This window comes from Camponotus floridanus, unplaced genomic scaffold, assembly GCF_003227725.1.
Source record: "Camponotus floridanus strain SB8 unplaced genomic scaffold, Cflo_v7.5 scaffold8, whole genome shotgun sequence".
In the NCBI taxonomy this organism is placed as follows: domain Eukaryota; kingdom Metazoa; phylum Arthropoda; class Insecta; order Hymenoptera; family Formicidae; genus Camponotus; species Camponotus floridanus.
The window spans coordinates 1,273,383-1,300,757 of record NW_020229849.1 but is presented as its reverse complement, the minus strand read 5'-3'; the positions used below and the strand labels follow the sequence as shown (position 1 = coordinate 1,300,757).

Here is a 27,375-nt window from a genome sequence, read left to right as displayed (position 1 = left end):
TTTTATAATTTTTAATGCAAACCAGATTCGAGTAAGTTATTTACATAACGCGTCCTTTTCTGGCGCACTCGTCATAATCTGTTACCACAGGTATTTTTTATCACTTTGTAATATTCATTTAAATACTTTGTCACACATCAATTTGTATATCACTATCTTCCGCTTCACTTTCAGTACTCACCATAGCATCTTCCCCCACTAACAAAGCAGCAGGTAAGTTTTGTGGTACATTATCAATGTCTAATCTCGGGGTGGAGTACACATTTAAAACTTGTATTGTTGTAGGAGACGTCGATAAACACTGCGGTACAGATCCTAGAGGATCTCCACTTAGTGCATCGCAATCCAAAGAAGTGGATAATTGCAATTGTAAATTATGAAGTTCAGGTATATGTGGACGGATCTGAAATACATGTATAAAATTATATAAAATATAAATTATATAAAATGTTTGAAAACAAAGAAGACAGTTAAACATAAAAGAAGCTTGAAATCAAGTAAATTAATTCACCTTTAATCCATCTGCTGTATGAGGATTTCTGCAACCTCTACATCTACAGTCTACGCAAGGTTTACTTTCCACATAACAAGGACATCTTTGACCACAACAGGTAAGTTTCCCAGGTATTGGAGTGGCGTTGCCACATCGGCATCCTTTCCTTTTACTTCTAGCAGAACTTGACCTTGGCTTCTTAAAACTGCCTGAAGACTGCTCATAACAAAGTGAATTACGTTATTACTAATATTAAGAAAAAAAGACATTGCTTTAAGAGTATATATTACAGATCAATGCAGAAGTAGCCAAATTAAAAGTTGGAGCAAATATCTCTTTAAACATGGAAAAAAAAAAGACAAACATCTGCATTAATCTTTCTTATGGGACCTAGGCGAACATAAATCTCTCGAGATTTCTCTAAAATTAGTATTAGTACAAAAATAAGAGCGCTATATATAAAGGTTAATAACTTAACGAGTTGAGCTGTTCAATTGTTAATAGGTCAGAAAAATTATTGTACCTTACAAGAAGTGTTAACGGAGGACGTACACATCTTTAAGCATTTAAATAATGATTATTGTGCAATATAAATCATGTAAGGCGTAAGGTTAACCGAATATCTATTGAAATTACTTTGCTGCCTTTTGAAGATTTTTTCTCAGAAGGGGTCCCATATCTAAGGTGGGAAGACGGAATGCATTTTACCCCTCCTACAGAGCTGTGTTGACTTCCATCCGTCTCCTGTTGACTCGTTTCCATGTCCTCTGTAGCAGCCGCTTTACGTTTTATCGTAATTTTGTTACCAGATCCAGCATACATCACAGAATATATAGAGGATCCATTCGATACCGTACGAATCGTTGGCGATTCTAGTTTGACAATAGGAAACTGGATATTATTTACCGGTTGAATAATACTCATGCCTTTTACTTAATATCATTCATTCATAATTTGAGTTAACTTGTTTCAGGAGGATGATACTTATTAGTTACGCACCAGGTATACTCTGGGATATCGCCTCAGTGACCTGAACACTGTTTCCCTGTGTCTGTGTCGAGGTCGTGCTGGTGTAAACGCACGGTAGGATGCTATACGCTGACTTGGACAGGCCAGCGTTGCTCTTGAACTCATCTTTGAAGCCCGCCCCTTCCTGGATAAGCTCCATGAGGCTGGTGGCACCGATGGTGGACGGTGCTCCATTGGTGGTGGCACTGTTCGCAGACGTCACGGACAGCAGGAGGGTACGGTAGATACCGGTGCTGGTCAGGTACTCGCACAGCTTCTTATAGCACTGCAACAGTATCCGCAGCTGCACGTTCTCCACGTACTTGTCGTAGTCCTTGCACCAGCCGCACGAAGGTTTCAGCTTCTTGCGGCCACCGCGGCATCCCCGGCACACGTGATGCTGACAGTTGGTCTCGGTAGGCGTGTGCGGCTCGATGAGCAGGTTGGAGCAGACGGTGCAGCTGAGGCTCTGCCGTAGATAGGGCACCAGCCTGTAGAGGTCCGTCCAGGAGTTGGGATCCTCGGCATCCGCCTGCAGCACCAGTCGACACGTAGACACGTACAGACTCGTCGCGTTCATCGCGTTTTTCACGCAACGTCCATGGACCGATTCGGACACATGCGAGGATCGCCCGTTCTCCAGGTCCGTAGGATATCGAAATTGTGAATTATTCAAGCTTGCGGCCGCTGCTAAACACTCGGCGCATAACCATCCTCGCGCACACAAACAAAACATACGCCATGTTTCGTTGGCGACGCGTGCCTCCGCCGCATCCTCAGAGAGGTCGCGACGAGCGGCTCTTCCGCGTCGGCGTCTCGCGTGTCGCCTGAAGTCAGGCGCGTGCCGAACGTCAAACGTCAAACGTCAAGTGTCACTTGCCGGCCATGTGTCTTATTATAATTGTCGTTTAAGGATGGTTTGTATAGTCTATTTTCGAAATATTGAGAATTTAATGAAAATTGTACAGAATGTCCTTACATATGTTTAGCATCTTCAGTACAATTTTTAAATCCATTTACAAGTTATAAGGATTTTAATTTGCACCGAATTAACATGTGTTCTTATGGGAAACGTATAACCATGTCAATTCAAATGACAAAAACACATGAAAATAATACTCAGAATTTGTTGAAAATTTGCAAAAGTTTAGATACAGAGGTAATATTTGGTCAAATAATATTATATAAGTACTAACTGTTCAGGTAGAACATAAAACTCATAATGACATCATTATGATGTCATTATGATTTTATTTATCACTCAAAAGTTATCTAAACAAAAATGATTAAAAAATGAGTTAAAGATGACAAAAAGAATCATAAATTTTTAAGTTCAATAATCGCATTATATAATTTTAAAAAAATTATGTTGCTTAAATATAATTAAAATATACATGAATAATTAAATAAACAAGTAATTGCGTAATATATATAAAAAATGATATGATTGATTCTTAAGATTTCATACGCGAAGTATATATATTCTCCAACAGAGTTCGCTAGAATTGTTTAATATTAAAAATAAGTCACCAAAACATTGCCAAAAGTATATCAAATGCGATCATTATGATTTTTCTAAAATGACTTTTAGGTGACGCCATAATGATGTCATTATGAGTTTCATGTTCTACCTGGGTGGTTAAAAAGATATTAAATATAATTCAATCAAGTTAGCCATGTATCTGTCATAAGGCGAAATTCTCTGCCAAAAGTTAATCATTTGGATTCCCAAATTTCGAAATATTTTAGTAAAGATGCAATAAATATTAAAAAATACTTCTCTGCACTGTAGCTAAGATCAAATTGTAATATTCCACATAATTTCTCATACTCAAAATACACCAAAAGTGGATATATTCGTCAATATTGATTTTCAGCTACTGTTTGCTGGGATTGTACATACAAAACATCCTTAAAGATACGATGCGATACGATTTTTCAGCGGTTTTAATTTAATTTATTGAATGCATAAAACTTTTAGTTTAATTTATTTTAATTTAATTTAATTTATTGAATTTTATTTATTGAACTTTTAATTTAATTTATTGTAATTTAATTTATTGAATTTTATTTGTTGAACTTTTAATTTAATTTATTTTAATTTAATTTAATTTATTTGAAAGCACAAAACTAATTATTTATCTTCTTTCAACCTCACGTATAATCTGTCATACATGATAAGTACTTTAAATATCTGTGCATTCAATACAGATGCTGATAGTATTAAATAAAGTACAATAGAAGAAGATTAAGAAGGAAATTCATATTCGCGTGCATGTTTTAGATCCTTTTCTTGTTGAAAAAACAACGAGCATTTTTCTAAATTATTTTCTCATACAATCTTCTCTAATTTAATTTATCGTATAAGTATTTTATTTAAATTTTATCCTTCAAGTACTATCTTTTTTAAGCTCCTTATGTTTTTTTTATTAATACCTTATGTTATAATTTATATGATTTTTAAAAATAATATTTTTCTTATTATTTTTTTTCTAACAAAAATTTAATTTCAGATTATTACTCTCCTCGTGGCAAGGTATACGGAGAAAGGTGTTTGTTTATACGAGAAGAAGATGGCACGACGGTTACGTTGCGGTGTTATTAACAAGTGATTTACGCACGGCACCGAGGGAAATGCTCTTTGTCGTCCTTGCACGTTGTTACGCGATGTCGTTCGTGCAGTGTCGTCGTTTTCGTCAATATTATGCCGTCCCCGAGACATTTTGGACCGGACTTTCTCTTCCCTTTCCGTCGAAATGTGCAATTACAGGTGAGAGATTGGAATAATATATTAAATTGATTCTTCACTGTGTAAATAAAAGAAACGAATGGATGTTTTCCTAAACTGGATTAAAGATAATATAAACTTTTCAGAATTAATATGAAATTACTTTGAAATTGAAATATCAATCGTCGTAATAATTGCAACAATATTCAATGATGAATCTTGTTAAAACTATAAGTATATAATTATTTACTTATATTGAATATCATATTTATAATTAAAATTGCGACAATTGTGACAATTGCGGTTTATATTATCGAAAAATATTACACTTTTATTTGTATATTCTTTTTTCGCGTTTTTAGCATTTTTATATGTTTTTTATCTTTCCACTTAATATCTTATATTTTTTATTATACACTATAATAAAAAATACAAGACATGAAGTGGAAAGATAAGAAATATATACTTAAAGTATTTAAACCATATAATTAAGGATGTTTTGTATAATCCCAGCAAACAGTAACTGAAAATCAATATTGACGAATATCCACTTCTGGTGTATTTTGAATATGAGAAATTGTGTGGAATATTACAATTTGAACTTAGCTACAGTGCAGAGATGTATTTTTAATATTTATTGCGTTTTTATTGAAATATTCCGAATTTTGTTAATTGAAATGATTAACTTTTGGCAGAGAATTTCGCCTTGTGACAAATACATGGCTAACTTGATTGAATTATATTTAATATCTTTTTAACCAGTTACTTGTATAATAATATTTGACCAAATATTTTCTCTATCTTTTCTGTATCTAAAACTTTTGCAAATTTTCAACAAATTCTGAATATTATTTCCATGTGTTTTTGTCATTTGAATCGACGTGGTTATACATTTTCCATAAGAACACATGTTAATTCGGTACAAATTAAAATCCTTATAACTTGTGAACGCTTTAGTGAATCGATTTAAAAATTGTATTAAAGATTCTAAACATATGTAAGGACATTCTGTACAATTTTCATTAAATTCTCAATATTTTGAAAATAGGCACCAAACACCCTTAAACACACCGGAACACATACATAATGAGAGGAAAAAAGTAAAAAGAAAGTAAAAAAAATATTTTATATTTATTACGAACGCGTGATGAGTTATATAATATTCTGCATACATTTGAAACGCAAATTTTTTGCGATGCAAAATGAACAGAAATAACTAAAATATGTATCGGTATTCACACATACACATTCCAACCGTATTGACCTCGATATTTCTTAATAACTTGACGCTTCTTTAGAAGAGAGAGAAGGAAACTCGGGAAATATTAACATACACACATACACACGTATGTCGAGCCGTAACATGTGTCGTAATATTTCTTAACAAACATCATTATATAGATATCGGACTCTGAGTTTACTTTCCACGTCCCTTGATTTTGCGGCCATGGCCCATCGCGCGCATGGCTGGTTGGGTAAGATTGTCTCGTAGAATGTAGATAATAATTCGTCTTGTGCATACTCGCACGATGTTCTTTCTTTACATTCATCAGTCTGTCGTTATTCCTTACGCGTTCATTATGCGACCTTCGCGATCGAGCCCGTTCCAAAATTATGTAATATCTTGCTCTCTCTTTTTTTAGCATTTTAGCTCATTTTGATTCTTTTTTTCTCTTTTTTTTCCAACGGATTTAATCTTGAAAATCGATTATCGGCCTTATACGCTCATTTTTCCTTTTTCTCTCTTGTATTCGAAGATTGAATATAATCAAGATAATAGATCATAATTAAAGACATTGTTTCCCGTCAATAAAGCGTGTTGGAGTTGTTGAGAAGCGCGATTGTAAAGATCGTGTAATATTTGTCATGAAACTATTGAAAAATGATGGCTGTTAATTGTGATTGATAAAAATCCGACAATAATTAATCGAGAAACATATATACATTTATATAAATGGAGCAAAAACTACTTGCATCAATTGTAATTAGACGGATACAAATTATTAGTTAAACTAGGAAGTTCTTGTAATATCATCGATTGACGTGAATAGGCAACTACCGGTTTTTTATTTGACGGGGGATTCCTTCCGAGACTTGTTTTCTGGGACTTTTGCTGAAGAAATGTAAATTATTTTTTTTATCTGATTTAGTCATATTTCATCCATAATATGATGCATAAAAATAGATAAAAATAGATTTTAATTTATACTAATATAATATCTCAAAAAAGAATGTTTTGCTTTTTTTATTTTCGTTTCCATCAATTTTCAAAAGTCGATTTTGTAATGTTGTAATTCAATAGAATATATTAAAATATATTTATATATTAATAAAAATTATATATTATAATTATATATATATATATATATATATATATAAATCTGTATGGTGTTACTCAAATTTCCATAACGAAGAAACTTTCGTGAAAATGTACATTCCTTAATCTCATCTCATTAGTGACATACACATAAAGTGATGTGTCAGCATGTATCAGCAAAATCTATTTATCTTTTCTAATATTAAAAATAATAATATTAGATTATCTAATATTAAAAATAATAATATTAAAAATAATTTTCTAATATTAAAATCTAAAAATATGAATGTCAGTTCTATAATATAATTTCTCTGACAAAATAATACATGAATATTAAAAATGAATATTAGTATGAATATGAATATTAGTATGTATATGAATATATATATTAAGTAGTTAAATAATACATGAATATTAAAAATGAATATTAGTATGAATATGAATATTAGTATGAATATGAATATATATATTAAGTAGTTAGAGAATAGTATTGAAATATTGAGTTTGTTAGAAAGAATTGCAACTCTTCTTAAAATCATATAAAAATCATCTAAAAATCTGCTTTTTGCGTACACAAGTGAATAAAAATACGCTACATAAAATTAATTCGTGGAACTGAATCCTTAATCTTTGAAAACTCATATTTCATGAATATTTCAATTCTTTTTTATTCTTTGATATTTCTAACTGACGCCATTTTATGATTGATAATCATTGTAATACTTATAATTAATCATAAATTTCTATGAATTATTCAATCCATGTTCCACGTAACATTATTGTTTCATAAATAGGCATTTGAAAATCTCACAGAATAAAATTCCATCATCTTTTTATAGAAAATTTTTTTATAGAAATTTTTTTATGGAAAATTTTAAAATGTTTTGTACAAATTACATGAAAAAATATATTCTTTTTTACAATATTTATAGTAAAATTGAAATATAACGATATTAAAATATTTATTACTATAAAAATTGTGCATTTATTTATTAATGCATAAATTATGCATTTGTTTTTTTCTATTTTTTGGAGACAATTATGAGACAATTATATTATTTCTTCGTGCATTATAATATTTGAATAATTATAATTATATTCTTTTGTAAAATATAAAACGTATATAATATTATTAAATAAAAATATCGTAGTTTTATTTCTCATATATATTAATTTATATATTAGTGATTTCTTGTACATAATTACATATTAATTTATATTTTACATATTAATTTTACGATTACAAAAATTATATCTTTTCCGTATCTTTATTTATTTTTTTGCAATGTTAATCACATTCCAATTGAGGATTTCAATCCCTTAAAATTTCAATCTCTTTATTTTACAGTGTTAATCACATTCAACAAGGATTTCAATCTCTTAAAAAGATTCTTCTTATCATGCACATACATCGTAAAAAAATATGTGAATTTTTAAACTTCATTTCACCTTTGTAATTGCGCAAATTAGTTGGTTCTTATTATGTCAATTATGGCGTGATATTACGTAATTGTTGCATTAATTAAGATATATCTGAATACGTATCGAAGCTTACTCTTATCTAAGCACAATGTCAAGATATATGCGCTTCATTCTTTTACGAAAATAATATTTCGGAAAATATCGCATATGCAATTGATATATCTTGCATATTTCATTATTTAGTTTATTACATGTATATGTATAAATATGTAATAAATCCTGGCGTATAAATCACAGAAACCTGCTCTCCGTTAAATTAATTATGCGTATATAAAATGGAATTCATCATAGATAATATTGATAAAATGCATCATCTTAACACGCAATAAGATGCACGGATACAAATTTTATGTATTTCAAGACAGTACATTTATTATGTAAAAAAGTAATAATTTTAGACATTAATGGTTACAAAATAATTAATAGTCTACAAATATTTTTAATAAATTTGTTATGTGTGTGGACGACAAAAAGATTTATTAAAAATATCAGTTTAATTGTTAAAAATATATAATCTATTATTTATAATATATAAATTCCGCGGATTAATTCGCTACAATAACATATTGATTGATTCTTAATATATTAAGTGACGATTTTATTACGAAATACTTGAGATTAATTTAATAAAACAAATTTATGCTTCTGCAAAAAGATTTATTCGGCAAGATTTTTTTATTTATTCAATAAATATTTTAATGCAATGTCAAATAATTGATTGTAATAATAAAATTTGGTCGTTTTTGCGCCTAATGTGCATCAATAATGTTTTCTTTGTGTATACTTTGTTGTTTATTTCCGAATTAAAAAAAGAACTATAAATAATTTATGTGCAAGAAATTTTATCTGAATTAAACTTCGAAGAACTAACAACTGAAATTTTCATAATATTCGATATCGTAATCACCGATATTATGCAAAATGAGGCGTCAAAGTGACGCAATATGCTCGATAATATTCTTTTTAAAATTTACGAAATCAGTAACACTTATCTCATTATTGTGGGGTATTAAGTCCGATCTCGTCAAAGATAACGGTGCTTTTCCTTTAAACTTGAAAAGAGTACATTGACGAAGAGACATACATTGACGTAGTATCATCAGCGAGTGTATCATTAAATTTTCGTAGTTCTTTTCGTTGTTTTCGTAACATAGTTGTGTCCAGAGATGGACGAGTATTGAATAATGTCACGTCAATCGATAAGATAAGCTCCAGGAATGTCAGTTATGTTTCCGATACCAATTTATCAAGCTATGCATCCGAACTGTAACATCACGTAATTAGTGATTAGACGTACACGAGAAAACAAAAATTTGACGGGCTTCGAAAGTGCAATTAAGGGAAAATTATTTATTATCGTAAGTCTTTTTTTATTTATTTACAAAATTCGATTCCGTAGATGAACTTGATAGAACGTTTTTATAGAAGTTATTACTTTCAAAAATTTTTCTACATTTTCAAAATATCACATCGTTACAAAAGTTGCGTGTACATAAAGAATAATGTCTGTAATTTCTATTTTCTTCATATTTACGCAATTGTACAGAAAAAAAGGACATTCTTGTTTTGAAAATATATTTTAACATAGAAATCTTGAATGATATTGCGTTAATTAAAGAAAAATAATAATTGCTTGCATAATTGCTTACTTGAATGAAGCCATTTTATATAGTTTAATCAAGAAAAATATATTCTTGTGATTTAAGATTTAATTTTCTTGGATGGAAAAGAAACAATGTTGAATAGAAAATAACATTTTTAATGATTATAATTTTCTTAAAGTAGAATCAAATAATTATATATTCCTGACAATTATAATATTAAAATAAGACTATAATATTGTTGAAATTTAAAATTATTAAATTCTTCTAAGAAGATTATAAATTGTTGCGTATATACGAAACAATGAACGCGTTAGTTTAAATATATAAGTTTTGATTTGATATTTAATTTTTTCTGTGTTTACTCATGTCATCATCATTTAATTATTTAATCATTATTTAATTATTCTTTCAAATTGTTTTTAATTAATGATGAATATTAAAAAGATTTCTTATCTAATATACATTTTTCGATAAATTATCTCTATTTTTCTTCTTATTCTATGTTTAATTATATAATGCACAAACAAGTTATTTATTGATGAAATAACATTACTCATATCTTGATTTAAAATTTACATTGTTAAACGATTATGATTCTTTTTTCTCTTTTTATATAATTTATACAAATGTAGATTTTTTCAATCATTCAATTATATGTGTATTATATATGTTCAATTATATATATTATTAAAATCTACAACAAACAAATGAATATTTTATATTAGCAAAAATGAGTCTAAAGGAAAGACAAGGAGAGAGAAAATTGATGAGGAAATTACATAAATTTTAAATATATTTTTATTAGATTTTATATTTGTTTTTGTATATATTTTTACTCAAAATATCCTAAGATGATTTACAAACAATTTCTTTTTAACGAAAATATTGAAATAAGTCATCGTTTTTCACGCATTCACAAATAATATTTTATCATCAACATATTTAGAATGAAACCTTTGCCCAAATGAAGGCCGCGCGAAATTAATTGAAAAATATCATCCATTTTTTCTTTAAAGTTTAATTTGTCGGAAGTCTCTTTTACTTTTAAAAACTAAAGTTCTCGTTGAGTATCTTCCTCTCCACGTATTATTTATATAAGCAAAAAAATATTGTGATACATTACATAAATTTTGAATATATTTTTATTAGATTTTATATTTTTTTTGTATATATTTTTACTCAAAATATCCTAAGATGATTTACAAACAATTTCTTCTTAATGAAAATATTGAAATAAGTCATCGTTTTTCACGCATACACAAATAATATTTTATCATCAACATATTTAGAATGAAACCTTTGCCCAAATAAAGGCCGCGCGAAATTAATTGAAAAATATCATCCATTTTTTCTTTAAAGTTTAATTTTCCGGAAGCCTCTTTTATTTTTATAAAAACGCTAAAGTTCTCGTTGAGTATCTTTCTCTGCACGCATTATTTCTATAAGAAAAAAAAATATTGTGATACATACCGGTTCCGCGTGCCTGCTGCTCCTGGACAAGTTTAGGATAACGAGTGGAAAGTCCACTGACGAATTCATGCTCAGGAAAAACATACAGTTATTGGTCGCGTAAACTCAAGCAGGGGTCTGTTGAGCCGTAAAATGGGGATTAGCCCATTTAGTATGATTCTAACGACAGTATTAGACTTATCCTCTATACTGTCCAGGTAAAGCACAGGAGACCCCTCTCGAGTCCGCTCTCCTGGGGTACGCTTGATCTCCGCGCGGGAGGTCTCCTGAATCATATAGACGAGCGAGTGGCACGACGCCGGTCCACTTCTTCGTAAAACGTCCACGTCCGTGAAACTGTCTCCCGGTGGTGCATATCCGCGTTGCTTTCGTCGAAAGCCGAAAGAGACGTAGCTTCCGTTGTCTCGCGCGTTTGTGATATTGGTGCGTCCGAATCTTGGCCGTGTCCAGAGAGTTGAACGCCCGACAACACGTATCACATATCGGCCGCAAATTATACTACACCGGCATAATTTAATTTGGAGTTATCATCGATCTCGAGCATCAAAAATATGATCCAGTAAGTCGCGTTAGAGATTTGAAATTTCTTACATTATTCTTTCGATAAATATTAAATGAAGAAAAAAGACGATATTTTTAAAGTACTGAATATAAATATTAAATACAATATATATATATAATTAAAGTATCTAATCTTTTTATAATTTTGGAACTTGCTCGATTGATACTTTAATCGCATGTGCCTCTTACTATTAAAAATGACATAGGATTGCTTAAATATCCTTGAAATTCCTAAGTAGCTTTAATGACTACGGACATTACGGGCATTCAAAGAACACTTCAAGATGATGTTTTCTTGTAACGGGAAAGCTAAATATAAAGATAGTTTTTCCGTTACAACAAATGTTATACAAATTTTGTGCGTTTTGAACATTATTTTGCCACTGTTCATTACGGTATGATACGTTCGAAAACTTTATGATCTGAAATAAAAAACTAACAATTACTTGCACGTCATTACATTTATCGTTACGTAGTTAAAATAAAAAGAGATAAAATTAACGAATAAAAAATTAAAGTATTCATAAGATTAGATCAGTACTTTTACACTTTTGTTCTACGGAAACCAGAAGCATGTTTCATAAGTATTCTTTGAATCTTGTCTGACAAATACATTTTTCTGTAATTTTTTTATTAAGTTTGTATAATTTTATAAGATATTTTTATTAGAAAATAAATTTATTATTAATTTAATAATATATTTACGTAATTTATATTCTAAAATTAATTTAATACATTAAAAATTAATTTAAAATATAAAATTAATTTAATACATATATTAGTGTTAAACTCTCGTGTGTGTCACGTGGTTAGATATACATAAATATTTTATGTAAAAGCTTGAATATAATCTTGAGTACAATGAACAATTTTAATATTTAAAAATATTAGAGAGGATATATTGAAACATATATATATGTTTATGTTTAAAAATTAAATTAAAAATTATTCATATGTGTGCGTGTATATACTTTGTGCGAATACATAGTTATATTATTGTATACATATTGTATACATATTATTGTATACATATATAAAAGAAAGATGTATTCTATAAATATAATTCTTTCTGTCAATTGTTCTAATATTTAAAGTCATTTCTTTGAAAAAATCATTAAAAAAATTGTATTAGATTTATTTGGATTCGCGACAAAGTTAATGTTTGTAATAATAGAAAGATGATATTGTGGCACAATTGCAAGTAATAATTTTGTTTTTATACTACAGTGATGCTGGCGCAGGTATGCGTTGTGCTAAATTCGTAAAACTATGATGTATTATGTTGTAAGAGAGATTTCGACATTGCACATCGGCGATTTGAAACGCCAAGTGCAGTTTTTACATCCATGTACGGCAATTAAATGAAATTCACGTCTCACACGAATTCTTTGCGAAAGAATTAATAATTATTCTGTTGAGTCATATGTGTTAAAATATTTATCATTAATATGGATATTAAATTTATGGGATATTAGGGAAGAAAATTTAATTTGAAAGTTTGAGATTATTAAGAAAAGATATATTTTCTTTAAAAATAAAATTTCAAATTAGATTTTTCATATTTAATATTACTTTTCAAAAAAATTGTACATGATATTACTTCGAAATTTTTCGTATGAAATTTATAAAGATTAAAATTTATAAAGATACATGATGTGAAGGAGATTGAAAAATCGTGATAAATTACGATTATCATCATGATTGAGGAAAAATTCCATTTTGCTTTAATTGTATGTATATTGCATGTGTGCAGCATTCAAATGCATTAGAAGTGAGATATTCCGTATGAGGTAAAATTAATTTCGTTTCATTATTGACGTTAACGTAGAGAATGTCAAATACAAACGAAGATTGTTGGAACTCGGTTAAACTTAAGCAATAGCCTTTTCATGATTTCCTCTATTTCTAAAAATCAATTATGTGAGAAATCCATGATCATCTGAACATATGTAGAAGTCAGAAATATAATAGTCGGAAATATAGCATCATCGAGAAACCGGAAGAGCGGTATTAAGTTAATTGCTCTAATTAAAAGGCTGGTAACTTTTTATTTGACATGAATAAAAAGACATTAAAAATATATTAAGATAACACTTTATCTTAACGAATTAAAATAATTGTATTTGCTTAAATGCTTATGTACATGAAATGATTTAAAAAAAAGGCAAGAAGTAGAAATAAATTTAAATCTTTTCGGATTTAATTTCGCGAAAATTATTAATTTAGTATTATCTTTTCAAATTTTTTGCACAATGAATTAAATACACATACCATGTTTGAAGTTAAATTTAGATTTATAAAGCGCCACATGTGTTAAATGCTTTATACGCACGCATTACATAAGTCACACTGCACAGACACACAATATCTTCAATTTATTCTTCAATTTATTATTATTATTATTATTATATTATTATTATTATTTATATTAATATATATTTATTATTATTATTTAATCTTCAATTTATTTGCGTATATCGGTTACTTTTATCGAGAAGTTTTATTTTTGTAATTTGTTCTGTAACTCTAATTAGCATAATAATGTATGTGATGAACTGAATTTACATGTTACATATGTCTGTGATCTTTTCTTGAATTATAAAACAGAATTCTTGTTTTGCAGAACGAGAATGATAATCTGGAATGTGTTCCTTATTTCGCTTCAACTGATCATTCATGAAAGCCGATCAGGTGAGTCCAATTTTTTTTCATATTGTACCTTGGTCTTTTTAATAATCGCATTTAATTGCATTTAATTGTACTTTTATTTTTATATATCTAATTTGCTTTTAATTTTCCCTTATTAATTCTAGTTTATAAGAAGCGAAGTTTTTCGAAAAAAATATATACAGGATGTCCCAAAAGTCCCGGACCGGTCGAATATTTCATAAACTATGCACTTTAGAAAGAAATGTTTCAGACAAAAGTTATATGGCTTGAAGGGGGCCATCAAATAGTGCAATGATTTGATATGGGAGAGTCATTTGAAAGTGAGTAAAGGTCACTTTCAATTTCTGCATAGTTTATGAAATATTCGACCGGTCCGGGACTTTTGGGACACCCTATAAAAGAAAGAAAAGAGAGATCGAAGCACTTTTTAAATATTTTATAAATGTTTATCTGAAAACATATTTTATTGAAAATAAAAACAAAGTTCAGGTAAAGAGGAACAACTTTTAAATCATTATATATTGATTTTAGAAATAATAATAACGGCATACGACGACTTCGGTTTGTCGCCGATCGATCCGGAGATCGCTGACGTCATCGATTGGAAACGACATGCGTGTCGGCGAACATGCAAGGATGGCGCGGCACCTCTGGACTGTTATTACACTTTCAAGCTGGAGTTTTATTACGCGATGAGCAAAGCTTGTTACAACTGCCCCTTCAATATCACGGATTGCTTTCGACCTCATTGCATCCCGGCGGATGGCATAAAGCGATCTCTCTTGGTCGTGAACCGGCAAATGCCGGGTCCAGCGATCGAGGTGTGTAATCGAGCTGTTGGATTGCGAGACAAGTTTGACGAGGCTTTTAATCAGAGATCATTTGAGTGTCTATTTTTATCCGTTCTGTTTTTATCTTTATTTATTCTTTTTTATTTTTTTAAATTGTTAAATATTGAGAAATGTACAAGATTGAGATATTAATTAGCAGATAATTTACAAGATTAAGGTATTAATCAGCAGATAATTTAAGCAGATTTTTTAATACTTGTGTATCTGGTATTTATTATTCTATAAAATATTTTATATTTTATAAAATAGTTTTATAAAATATTTTATATTTAAATTTAATATATTATATTTATAAATAATTATATTTAATATTTTATATTTTATAAAGTATTATTTTATAAAATGACCTAAGTCTTGTATATTTTCGGTTACTTTTTATATTTTTAAAATTTCGCTACATATTATTTTAAAAAATTTATTCAAGAACAAATTCACGTAAATCCAAGCTTATCGTAAAAATCAACTTATTATTAATCAATGTTACTAATATATGAGTAATGCAAAGTTAATATATATAACCAGGTAGCAGAGTGACATCAAATGACTAATATATAAGTAATGCAAAGTTAATATATATAACCAGGTAGTAGAGTGACGTCAAATGACATCTAAATGACGTTTTAATAACGTTATTGTACGTCATTAAAACGTCTGGAGACGTCATCTTGCTACCTGGGAACTTTTCTTCACTAATATATAATTTTTCTATTTTTTCTGTGTTATTATTTGATAGGCTAAATTTGTGTAATTCATTCAATCAAGTGAAAAAAAGATTACGATTCGCCGCTTCGTTTATATTATTTCGAGGAATTTGAACATAATTATCACTCATGTTTCCGTTTCGCAATTATAGAATGATATCATGAAAGCTGGGATTCATTTCTAAATTCAGGCTTTAATTAATATATCTTTGTGGTGAGATTACGTGATAATTGTTTAATATGATTCTAAGGAATCATTCGGAATTTTTTCCATTTATTCACTCAGCTATTTTATACATATTTGCTGGTTTTGTTTCGCGATCATTGTACATTTTATTTTTACTGCAGTTATCAACTATAAAAATAGAATTGTTTGCAGCTTGCTCGTAATTGACTCACGTGTCGTATCACTTTAATCATGGATTACAGATAACGAAGGCTGAGACTCTTTACGTAAGCTTTCCACAGATATGTTGCGAGTCTTATGTTAGACTATTAATTAAAAATATCGAGAATATTGGGAAAAAATTATTTTAATTATAGGTATGTCAAGGTGACAGGATAATAGTGGATATGATCAACTTGTTACACTCGGAGAGCACTACGATGCATTGGCACGGCCAGCATCATCTCGCCACGCCGTATATGGACGGTGTACCCTATGTATCCCAATGTCCCATTCCTCCTGGAGCGACTTTCCGATACAACTACATTGCCAGTGAAGCTGGGACGCATTTCTGGCACTCTCATATAGGTGCGTTTGAACTTTCGTTAAACAAGTATTGTTGTATCAAGAATATTTTCAACAGAAAATTCAGGAAAAAGAAAAATTTTGCTTATAAATTCAATAATTCATTCGATTGTATAATAATTAATATAATATTTTATTGCAAATTTTTGCCCCCATAGGATTCCAGAGAGGCGACGGTGTATTCGGATCGTTAATCGTTCGTGTACCTCCTAAAGTCAACTGGCACAAGGATCTGTATGACTATGATGAGCATATTCTAGTAGTCGCCGATTGGGTTCACGAATTGGGTCTCACTAAATTTTTAGCGCATCATCACTCGGATGGTCATAACAAAGCGCCCAACTTACTTATAAACGGCCTGGGCCGTTTCATCGCTATCGAAGGTGAAAACAAGACATTAGCTGAAATGCCTATTTCGACATTCGTCGTAAAATCGGTAAATTTTTATCATTTTGCTAATTTTTGTAAATATGCATTTATAAAAAATTACAAGTATAAAAACTATAAATATATTTGATTAAGGATGTTTTGTACCTATTTTCAAAATATTGAGAATTTAATATCCTTACATATGTTTAGAATCTTGAGTATAATTTTTAAATCGATTCACTAAAGCGTTCACAAGTTATAAGGATTTTAATTTGCACCGAATTAACATGTGTTCTTATGGGAAATGTATAACCACATCGATTCAAATGACAAAAACACATGGAAATAATATTCAGAATTTGTTTAAAATTCGCAAAAGTTTAGATACAGAGGAAATATTTGGTCAAATAATATTAGTACTAACTGGTTAAAAAAATATTAAATATAATTCAATGAAGTTAGCTATGTATCTGTCACAAGAGGAAATTCTCTGCCAAAAGTTAATTATTTCGATTAACAAAATTCGGAATATTTCAGTAAAAACGCAATAAATATTAAGAAATACATCTCTGCACTGTAGCTAAGATCAAATTGTAATATTCCACACAATTTCTCATATTCAAAATACACTAAAAGTAGATATTCGTCAATATTGATTTTCAACTATTTGCTGGGATTGTACAAAACATTTTTAAAACTAAATTAAAGAAACGATATATATATATATATATATATATATATATATGTATATGTATATATATATTTCATCTAGCTTGGTTAAAATATTTATTCCACTTGAAAAAAAGAAAAATGTCTCACATTAAAGTAAATCTGTTTTGAAATGTTATCATGGGCATAATTTTATCCTAAATAGTTTTCAAGTTTTGAGTACATCAGCTTTATTTTTTATTTTTGAATAAAATTACATAATTTTTGTATTCATAGCAATCGATTTTACGATTTACGCTTGCAGAATTTCCGATACAGATTCAGACTTATTAACGCGGAGTTCCTGAATTGTCCCATTGAAATTTCCGTCGACAATCATACTTTATATGTGATCAGTTCAGACGGACGTGATGTTGGACCGATACAAGGTATGATTTTATTTTCATATTACGTGCCACTTATTATTTTTACACAAGATCAGTAATTGAGTTTTAATAAGCATCGCGAAAATTGCGAACAATTTTGCTCAAACATATCGATGTTATAAATAAGATTATATAATAAAATATTTAACACATTTAAAATACTGGTTAAATGAATAAAATTGTTTATTAATATTTCATGATAATTATTATTTATTAATATCCATGATATTTATAAAAGTTAAGTATACATCGTTTCTTTTAAACCAGTTGATGCGATAATTATTTATTTTAATAATCAAAAATATTAAAAAGTGTTGTAATTATTTTTACTCATACACAAAAAAAATTATTTTAATTTAATTTATTAAATAAAATGAGAACACACACAAAATTGATTATACAAAAATTGTAACAGAATTTCTAACGTGTATGATATGAAGCAAGATATACATATAAATATATTAAGTATAATTCGCGAAATAAGTATAATAAAAAAAAATTTTCATGTTAAAAATGCTTATATATATTGCACAATGATTACAGCCGAATCGCTAGTGAGTTACGCCGGCGAAAGGTTCGACTTCATAATCGAAATGGACCAACCGGTGGACAACTATTGGATGAGATTTCGAGGACTGATGGATTGCGACGAGAGATTTCTGAGCGCCTATCAAGTCGCCTTACTTAGATATGAAGGAGCGCCTGAGGAAGAGCCGGCGGTGGAAGTTACATATAATCGCGTGCAAAATGATTCTTATGGATTGGTATGTGTATAAACGTCTTCGCGATCTCCTCCAAAATTATTTTACGGGAGATTTTAAAAATGACAATGTTTCCGGTTTCAGCAAGTGAATGCTCTGAATAAAGGAATCGAATCAAATAATAGTATCAGTATCCCAATGTTGATTGCGATGGACGACGATGACGTGTCGAATACCAAAGAACCGGATTATCAGTTCTACATATCGTATGATTTTTATGGGAAAGATAACCCGCACTTTAATCGCAAGAATCTATATGGTTTTCATCAAGGTACAGTCCCAGTCCCAGTTCAAATCCCAGGTAGAACATGAAACTCATAATGACATTATTATGACGTCATCATGATTTTATTCATCACTTAAAAGTTACTTAAACAAAAATGATTAAAAAATGAGTTAAAGATGACAAAAAGAATTATAAATTTTTAAGTTCAATAATTGCATTATATAATTTTAAAAGATTATGTTGCTTAAATATAATTAAAATATACATGAATAATTAAATAAACAAGTAATTGCGTAATATATATATGTAAAAAATGATTATTGATATTAATAAATCACCAAATGATATTAATAAATCACCAAAACACCAAATGATATTAATAAATCACCAAAACATTGCCAAAAGTATATCAAATGAGATCATTATGATTTTTCTAAAAATGTTTAGGTGACTTTTAGATGACGTCATAATGATATCATTATGAGTTTCATGTTCTACCTGGGAATGTTATTCTAAGTAACTTTTTTAAGATCTACTTGCAATCATAAAGACTCGATGACTTATGTTTTTCTCGGTGAATGAAATATATACAAATGTAAGCTTTGTATTGATATGTTTTAATGATGTTGGAAAATAATCCATACATACATTCCGCTTTTAAGTTGCCTTTGAATTTTTCTCATCTTTATGATACAGACCATATCTGAAATTTAGATAACAATCTTGTGAATTTGTCTGGTGGAAGATAAATATATCCATTTATCGAATCATGTCCATAAGAAGAGCGAAAATAATCATTAGCAGTGAAGTTAAATGTATAGTGTGAAGTGTAATGAATAATAATCTCGTTATGATTCCTGCACAGTCTACATCAAAATCGCAAAATCAATTCGAAATCAATACAGTTTTTGACTATTGACAATAAGACACAAGATCTATTCTGATAATGCAATACTATTAATTTCTACTCCATTTGATAGCTTTAATCTGTGGAAAAGCATATTTCAACAGTGTATCATTGATTTTCTTTTTTCAGAGAAATAATAAATATTATCTTGATCAACGTAATACGTTAACAATAAAATAAATATCTTGATCAACGTAATACGTTAACAAAATAAATATCCAGTTTTAAATTAATTAAAAATGTTTTTCTCTCTTCTTGTTTTAAATATGATACACTTATTTTTTCTGTACACTGGTACAGAATACATATTGTACAAAATACATATTTATGCAATATTTTAAATTTATATCAGTCACATATATTAAGATATAATTAAATACATAAAGAGATATAAATTTGTTAAAAGAAAAGTAAAACTTTCCAATCCTGTGTATACTTTTTCAGTAATATACAATATAGTATAAAAAGTATCTATTACAAATTTATTCTTTCAAAAATCTAAATTATTTGTTTTGTAAAACATTTTTTCTTCTTTTTTTAGTAAAGGATATAAGACAGAAATTATTCACACCGCAACTAAATCACATATCAATGAAGCTACCATCATTTCCACTCATGCCCGAAAGAAATCTTATAAAGCCGAATCAGTTTTGTAACTCCAGCACGGTCGAGGGATGCGAGAGTGATTACTGCGCTTGTACTCATGTACTCCAGGTGAAAATTAACAGTGTAGTGGAACTGATTCTGATTGACGAAGGTACACGAGCATCTCCTCTTACAAGTATCCTTTTTCTCCGTAAACTTTAATTTGTCTAATAAGTAATGACCTTTGTTTAGGTGTTCCGTATGACGCGAATCATCCGTTTCACCTTCACGGTTACCAGTTCCGCGTTGTGGCGATGGAGAAGATAGGAAGTAACATTACGGCCGCTAAAGTAAAGGAATTAGATAAGCAAGGTTTAATAAATAGGAGACTCACGCGAGCACCTTTGAAGGACACGGTGACCGTGCCTGATGGTGGTTACACCATTGTGCGATTTCACGCTGATAATCCAGGTAAAACCTCGCGGAACTCTTGCATATTATTAAAAAAAAACTGAAAAGAATAGAGCCAGGGAATAATCGAAGTACTTGCTTTAAAAATATCGCATCGAGAGATAAATTACGTTAAAAAAGAAGATTCAACTTTAAACTCGAGAAATATTAAACTTTTACACGTGAGCACAAAAAATAACTTAATAAATGAAATTATACAATGCTAAAATAATGACTTTGTATTTTGTTTTATTATAATTTTATTATTGTATTTTATTTAACTTTAACATTTATAACTAATTGAATGTGAAAAGAAAATTTAATTAAACTTGTAAATCTTAATAATTAATAATAAAATATAATATTAAAATATAATATAATAATAAAAAATTCTTTAATAAAATATAATATTTAAAATATAATATATATTATATATATATATATATATATATATATATATATAAAATATAATATATATTATAAATATATAAATATAATATATTCTTTAATAAAATATAATATTTATTTTGAGATTGATTGAGAAAAAGATACACATTATTGATTCTTTATACATATTTTTCAGGATACTGGCTGGTTCATTGTCACATTGAATTTCACGCGGAAATAGGAATGGCCTTGATCTTCAAGGTAGGTGAAAACGAAGAGATGCCGCCAGTACCTCGTAATTTTCCTAAATGCGGGGATTGGAAATTGACAGATGATCAGAACGAAGGTAACTCGGAGATCACTACAAATTCAACGACAATCGATAAAGAGGAATCAGAAGAACACAATCATCTCATAGATAGACTAGACCATCTTCTGAAATATCTTGAACAACTTTTGAAATTACAAATGAAATCTTCGGCGTCCAATTCGAGTATAACATTAATCCTTTTTGTCGCTTGCATTCTGAGTTCTGTGATTCGCGCGCGCTCTTTATGATACACATGTAATAGTAATAATAGATTACAAATATAATTAATATAAGGAGTATTTGCACGCAAACAAAACAATTTAAATAGACTAATAAGACAATAAAATGCGCCAGAATGAAGAGTAATAAGTAATGGACGTTTTTTTTGACGTAACTAAGTATTATAAAGTATTAATATATCTATATTAAAAAATTAATATTTATAAACAATATATAATATTTATGTTTTTATCGATAATCATGAAATATTTTGTAATGCGATCGCGCGAAGTTAACGAATTTGAGATTGAAATTTTAAAGACATACTACAGACAGCTATATTGTATATTAATCTCAAATAAGTAAGCGGACATTATATCAACAAGTCAAGTGACTTACATTACTGTGATAAAAAAAGTATATTATTATTATTTTATTGTTACTAGACTATCTTCACTAATTTCACTACGCATACGAAATGTCCCGTTTTGATACTCCTATTAATTTTATTGTCGAATCAATTTTCTTCGTGAAGTAACTTTTTTTTCTCTGTAAATAATAATAATGTAATTTACGATTTGAAAAAGAATTTGCGAATTAAATTTCAGAAGAAAGCAATATATATATACTCTTAAAATCTAGATTATATTTCAATTAACCAACTACGAGTTAAAAAATCCGTCATTAAAAAGTAATCCCAATAGAAACGGGACATCTTAGAGAATGAATGCGGGAGATGCATTGTTGCAGTTATGTCACTCGATCACATATTGTATATATATATGTAATCACATATTGTTATATTTATATACAAAATAATAAATAAATATATATTTATATATATATATATATATATTATATATATTATTTTTATATATTTATATATTATTTTTATTATATCATTCAATCTCTAACGTAATCAATAGATTTTGTATTCGCGTTATCAGCAGAATGAATGTATGTTTCTTTACACGAATGGATGAAAATGTTTGCATGTATATTTATATCGAGTATATCATTTTAAATATGGTATTATTCGATAAAAGTTCTTATCTTAAAAACTATTAGTATCTCGACACTTTTATTAAGAAAAACTGACATATATTTTGTAATATTTATAGAAATAATTGAAGATTACAGTATTTATTGTATTATAAATTTATTGTATAAGAAAATATGGAAAATCTGTTTGCCTGAATTCGCAAAACTATTGTAATCGATACGCCAACTCAAATTGTGCAAAACAAATCCACACAAAATCTAATAAATTCCTACACAAAATCGAATATACTTTCAATATAATTGATACCATATTATTTATTTTGTTTATCCGCGTGTATGTATATATATACACATATATACTTATAACATTTGATATTATTTATCAATATAATTTTTTCATGAATTTGCGTTATAAACTTGGAATCCTTATGCACTGAGTATTCCTTAATGGAGATTCTCACAATTATCACGGTAGTCATGTTGTTTATTTTATCAGGAGAACCGTGTATTAATATCCAGATATGGATGGATTGATCTATTATTTTTTTCTAAATATCAATTTTCTTTCTCTCTCTCTCCTCATATTTGTTTAGAAATGCATATATCAGTAATTATAGCATTCGCACAGAAGCATGTCGTGCGATATGCGATACTCAAAGACGTTGTTATTTCTGCTGCAAGAAACATGTGCCGGTATTTGGAAGCGACGAAACAGCGCATATTCTTTTATAGAGATCGAATTTGTAATTTGTAATAAGTGCAATAATTAGGGTAAATTGTGAATCAAATACCACAAACCGGTTTTTGCTCGAGCTTCAAAATACGTAATACTGTTCTGTGAAATCATTATTTAAATAACAAACAAAATGTCTTACGTACTTATGTTCCTTTTTCTCATAACTTTGAATAATTTTCATTCATTATATTTGTGCGAAGAATTTGGGATTAAAATCAAATAAAAGTAATTAGAAAAATTAATATGTAATAGACCTATCATATTCGTACTAAACAATATTACCTGTAATGGACAAATTTTGAATATTAATTCAAGCATAAACGCTATATATAAATTAAGTGACAAATATAAAATAAGAATCGGAACATATTTTTCTTTATTTTTCTATATTTTTCTGAAATTATTGAATGGATTTTTAAGATGCTTTTTCTATTTATTATGATGAAAATAAATGTTACAATAGATATAAAATCGCGTGATAAAGAAATTTATTGCACACTATCGTAAAACATATATATATATATATATATATATATATATATATATAATATATATAATATATATAAAATATATATAAAATATATATAATATATATAATATAATATATATATATATATGTATATATGTATATATATGTATATATAAACATATATTTATAACATTTATGATATTTAGCAATATAATTTTTTCATGAATTTGTAAATAATATCACATATCGTATGTACGTAGTTATTTCTAAAAGCCATAAAAAATATCTTATATTAAGTGAAATGTGTATTATTTGCAATTTTGAGACGCATTTAGAAAAATTGGTAGTAATTACATTTATACACACATTAAGTCTAATTACACCTTATATAAAAAAAACATTAATTCGTCTCTTTATCTATATTTAGAGATTTTGAACACAGTTTGTTCTCCTCCTATCACTAAATTCTCAAAGATCTCAAGAAGAATTTTCCTGATTTTTTACTTCTTGAGATAATAACCGTCAGAAAAGTTGATACAAAAACTCCAACAGGCAATTCAATTGGCAATTTAGAGATGACAGAAAAGTCGCAAGTCAATGAAACTCTTTAAATGCAAAGTATAATCCATATTATCACGTAATTTCCTACAAGAATATACAATCCGGAAAAGCCGCGAAAATTGGTGTTTGTAATTGAAGCTTCGCGTATACGGAGAACACATTGGTACCGCTACTTCGCAATTGGACGAAAATGCTGGAGGGACAAGAAGAAAACTATGCCAATTGACGTGCGACTTCTGTCAGAAGTTCAATTCACACAGGAGTTCTCAATAAGCACAAGAGGAAACATACTGGCGACCAGTCTTACACATGTAACGAATATCAACAAAAATTCTCATATGCATCTAATCTCATCAGACATCAACAAACGCATTCCAGAATAAGGCCATTTTTCTGTCAAATCTGCGGGCGCACCTTTACTTGAAAAGCTTTCCGCTTTAACAGCAAAGCGTTGTATCACAAAGTTTTGAAATCTTTGTTCAAGATGTGATAATATAAGATGTAATACAAATCACAGCAACAAAGTGATGTCCTGTAATAACATAGAAATCAGATAGAAACAATTTTTTTTGTAAAGAGAATAAGATAGAATATTTTTTAAAATAACATTTTTTAGTTATAGAGTATCTCCTTTTAGATTTTAGAATCAATACTTGCTACAAGATATATTTGATTTGTAGGACTAATTTAGAAATCTATATACAAAAATAATATTATTTATTTTGCAATAGTTTGAACAATAATGTATAATGCACAACCATACTTTTGTTTCTTATATAATTTCATCGACGAATAAAAATTGCTGGAAATGTGTTACTAATTAAATATAAACTCTACATTTCTTTGAAATTACATGACGATGCCAATAAAAAAATTTGGAAGAAATATACGAACCTTTCAATGAAAATAAATAATGCAAATATACACAGCATTCTATACATTAGTATGCACTTCCTGTGCTGTATTTGAAATAAAACTATAAAAAGCATCTTTCTGCAGTGGACGTTGCAGCGGATGCGCCAAGAGTTTTGCCATATTATCGTGCAGCTTAGCAGGATTTCTGCCGACTTCTAAGATATAAGAATAACTTGTAGTATCTAGAGCCGCGATTTCGGCGTATACCGCCTCGCACATATTATCATCGCTGGCTGGTTCGTGAACGAATAGCACGTCCAAGAAGAAACACGGATTTCCTGTCAAATTTTCCAGATACTTGTGACCAGTATGAAACTTGGGAATAGAGTTTGATCGTCCATAGATCAAGATGACACGCGAGACGAAAATTGGCTGATTCATCGCTGGTATCGCTATTCGCGCGTGTATCGCCTCGAACAACTGTCCTAGATCGTAGGTCTTTTGCTCCTCGTCCAGCACATCCTCCGTGATGCTCTCCAGGTGATTGACCACTGTCTTAATGTTGCTGGTATAGTCGCAGAGCCATGACGCACCCTGCGAACCCAGACTCATCAGGGCGTACTCGTGTACTCCGGGTTGTATTGTTGATTTTGCACCAACAAAGCTCTCGACAACGCGTCTTATCATGTACAATGGTGAGAACGTCGCTCCAGTGCCAAGCTTGAAAGGCGTGCATTGCTGCTCTCGGACTGTATCAATAACAAAAATAATCTTTTCGGGCAGATTGAGCTCGGGAATATTCCTCACCAGGACACAATTGTCCAGCGTGGTAGTGGTAGTCTTAGTGATAGCGGAGCAAGACTTTCTGACGTCCCCAGGTTGAACTAGAATAGAATAATAAGTACAAATAAAATAAAAAAATAAATAATAAATATAAATAAAAATAAATAATAAATGTAAACATAAATAAATATTAATAATAAATATAAATATAAATAAATAATAAATATAAATGACGTGTCGCACCATTATTACTGTTTTTCCGCGAGCCTTTTCCCTGTTGTTGTTGCACGTTATTGTGCGCGGAATCTATGGTCGTGGCGACCTGCAATCTCTCGGATATCACCTCGATCTCGTCGTTTGATTCTTTATCTGACATATTTATATCCTAAATGTTTAGCGTAGCGAATAAATGGAATTTTTTCTTTGCTGTTCCAAGCCTGGCTTTGTGACTTTTCTTCACTGAATACGTTGTCCGAATTGATCGGAACCAAAGCGACTTGGAAACCTCACATAGCGCGTTAGGTTTCGTCGCGTAATATTAAATACTTCAACTCAGATAACTTTGAAAATTATTATTAGCGATCATAAAGGTATCAATAAGCGTAGCACGATATTTTCACCGATTTGCCTGCATCCTTGCAAGCCCATGCGAGTAGACTTGTCCATTGAATGCAGTGACGTATGATACGAAGTCAATGATTCGAAATGTACGCGCGACTAAAATTGTCCAAATAAATTACGCGCATGCGTAAAAAAATCGGCCAATCAAATATGAAGAAACTAAATTTTTTATTAATCTATAATGCACGTTGGTTGATTTTTCTCAATATTTTTTAAAAAGAATATTTTCCAATATATTCAAAATAAATAATAAATATATAATAATAATAAATATAATAATAATAATAATATAAATATAATATAATAATAATAATATAATAATAATATAACAATAATAATAATAATAAATATTATAATAATAATATGAATATATAATAGTAATAATAAATATAAACATAAATAAA

The 27,375-nt window shown here is 29.1% G+C and overlaps 3 protein-coding genes and 1 pseudogene across 7 annotated transcripts; 2 read left to right on the top strand and 2 right to left on the bottom strand.

Annotated features, from left to right (window-relative positions):
* On the bottom strand, positions 1-2,378 carry LOC105250791 (E3 ubiquitin-protein ligase MSL2). Of its 2 annotated transcripts, none has more exons than XM_011257061.3 (4): positions 1,493-2,378; positions 1,130-1,365; positions 512-709; positions 1-403 (listed from the first exon to the last, which is right to left on the bottom strand). In XM_011257061.3, the coding sequence occupies exons 1-4, from the start codon at positions 2,235-2,237 to the stop codon at positions 131-133; spliced, it is 1,452 nt and encodes a 483-aa protein (XP_011255363.1). In that variant the 5' UTR covers positions 2,238-2,378; the 3' UTR covers positions 1-130. The 2 variants fall into 2 exon arrangements, with proteins under 2 accessions (XP_011255363.1, XP_011255364.1); XM_011257062.3 differs by having other exon boundaries at positions 1,202-1,365; positions 1,493-2,377.
* LOC105250792 (laccase-2) lies at positions 2,085-22,127 on the top strand. Of its 4 annotated transcripts, XM_011257063.3 has the most exons (12): positions 2,085-2,144; positions 4,015-4,271; positions 14,287-14,354; positions 14,865-15,154; positions 16,429-16,639; positions 16,795-17,072; positions 17,979-18,102; positions 18,643-18,863; positions 18,945-19,131; positions 20,535-20,750; positions 20,831-21,049; positions 21,612-22,127. In XM_011257063.3, exons 2-12 carry the CDS (start codon positions 4,258-4,260, stop codon positions 21,971-21,973), a joined length of 2,190 nt encoding a protein of 729 aa, XP_011255365.2. In that variant the 5' UTR covers positions 2,085-2,144; positions 4,015-4,257; the 3' UTR covers positions 21,974-22,127. The 4 variants fall into 4 exon arrangements, with proteins under 4 accessions (XP_011255365.2, XP_011255367.2, XP_011255366.2 ...); XM_011257065.3 differs by lacking the exons at positions 2,085-2,144; positions 4,015-4,271 and adding an exon at positions 9,287-9,386; XM_011257064.3 differs by lacking the exons at positions 2,085-2,144; positions 4,015-4,271 and adding an exon at positions 11,406-11,661.
* On the top strand, positions 22,081-25,136 carry LOC112639641 (annotated as a pseudogene).
* On the bottom strand, positions 24,564-27,002 carry LOC105250790 (BRISC and BRCA1-A complex member 1). Its single transcript, XM_011257060.3, has 3 exons — positions 26,594-27,002; positions 25,607-26,451; positions 24,564-25,244 (listed from the first exon to the last, which is right to left on the bottom strand). The coding sequence occupies exons 1-2, from the start codon at positions 26,724-26,726 to the stop codon at positions 25,646-25,648; spliced, it is 939 nt and encodes a 312-aa protein (XP_011255362.1). The 5' UTR covers positions 26,727-27,002; the 3' UTR covers positions 24,564-25,244; positions 25,607-25,645.
* Between the last annotated feature and the right edge of the window lie 373 nt (positions 27,003-27,375).

Coding starts and splice junctions, on each gene's coding strand:
- LOC105250791 (XM_011257061.3), bottom strand. CDS start 2,237: ATGTTTTGTTTGTGTGCGCGAGGATGGTTATGCGCCGAGTGTTTAGCA. Junction 710..1,129: donor AATCTTCAAAAGGCAGCAAA/GTAATTTCAATA, acceptor TGTTATGAGCAG/TCTTCAGGCAGTTTTAAGAA. Junction 404..511: donor ATACAGCAGATGGATTAAAG/GTGAATTAATTT, acceptor CATGTATTTCAG/ATCCGTCCACATATACCTGA.
- LOC105250792 (XM_011257063.3), top strand. Junction 17,073..17,978: donor CGACATTCGTCGTAAAATCG/GTAAATTTTTAT, acceptor TTACGCTTGCAG/AATTTCCGATACAGATTCAG. Junction 18,864..18,944: donor AAAATGATTCTTATGGATTG/GTATGTGTATAA, acceptor TTCCGGTTTCAG/CAAGTGAATGCTCTGAATAA.
- LOC105250790 (XM_011257060.3), bottom strand. CDS start 26,726: ATGTCAGATAAAGAATCAAACGACGAGATCGAGGTGATATCCGAGAGA. Junction 26,452..26,593: donor GCGGAAAAACAGTAATAATG/GTGCGACACGTC, acceptor ATTCTATTCTAG/TTCAACCTGGGGACGTCAGA.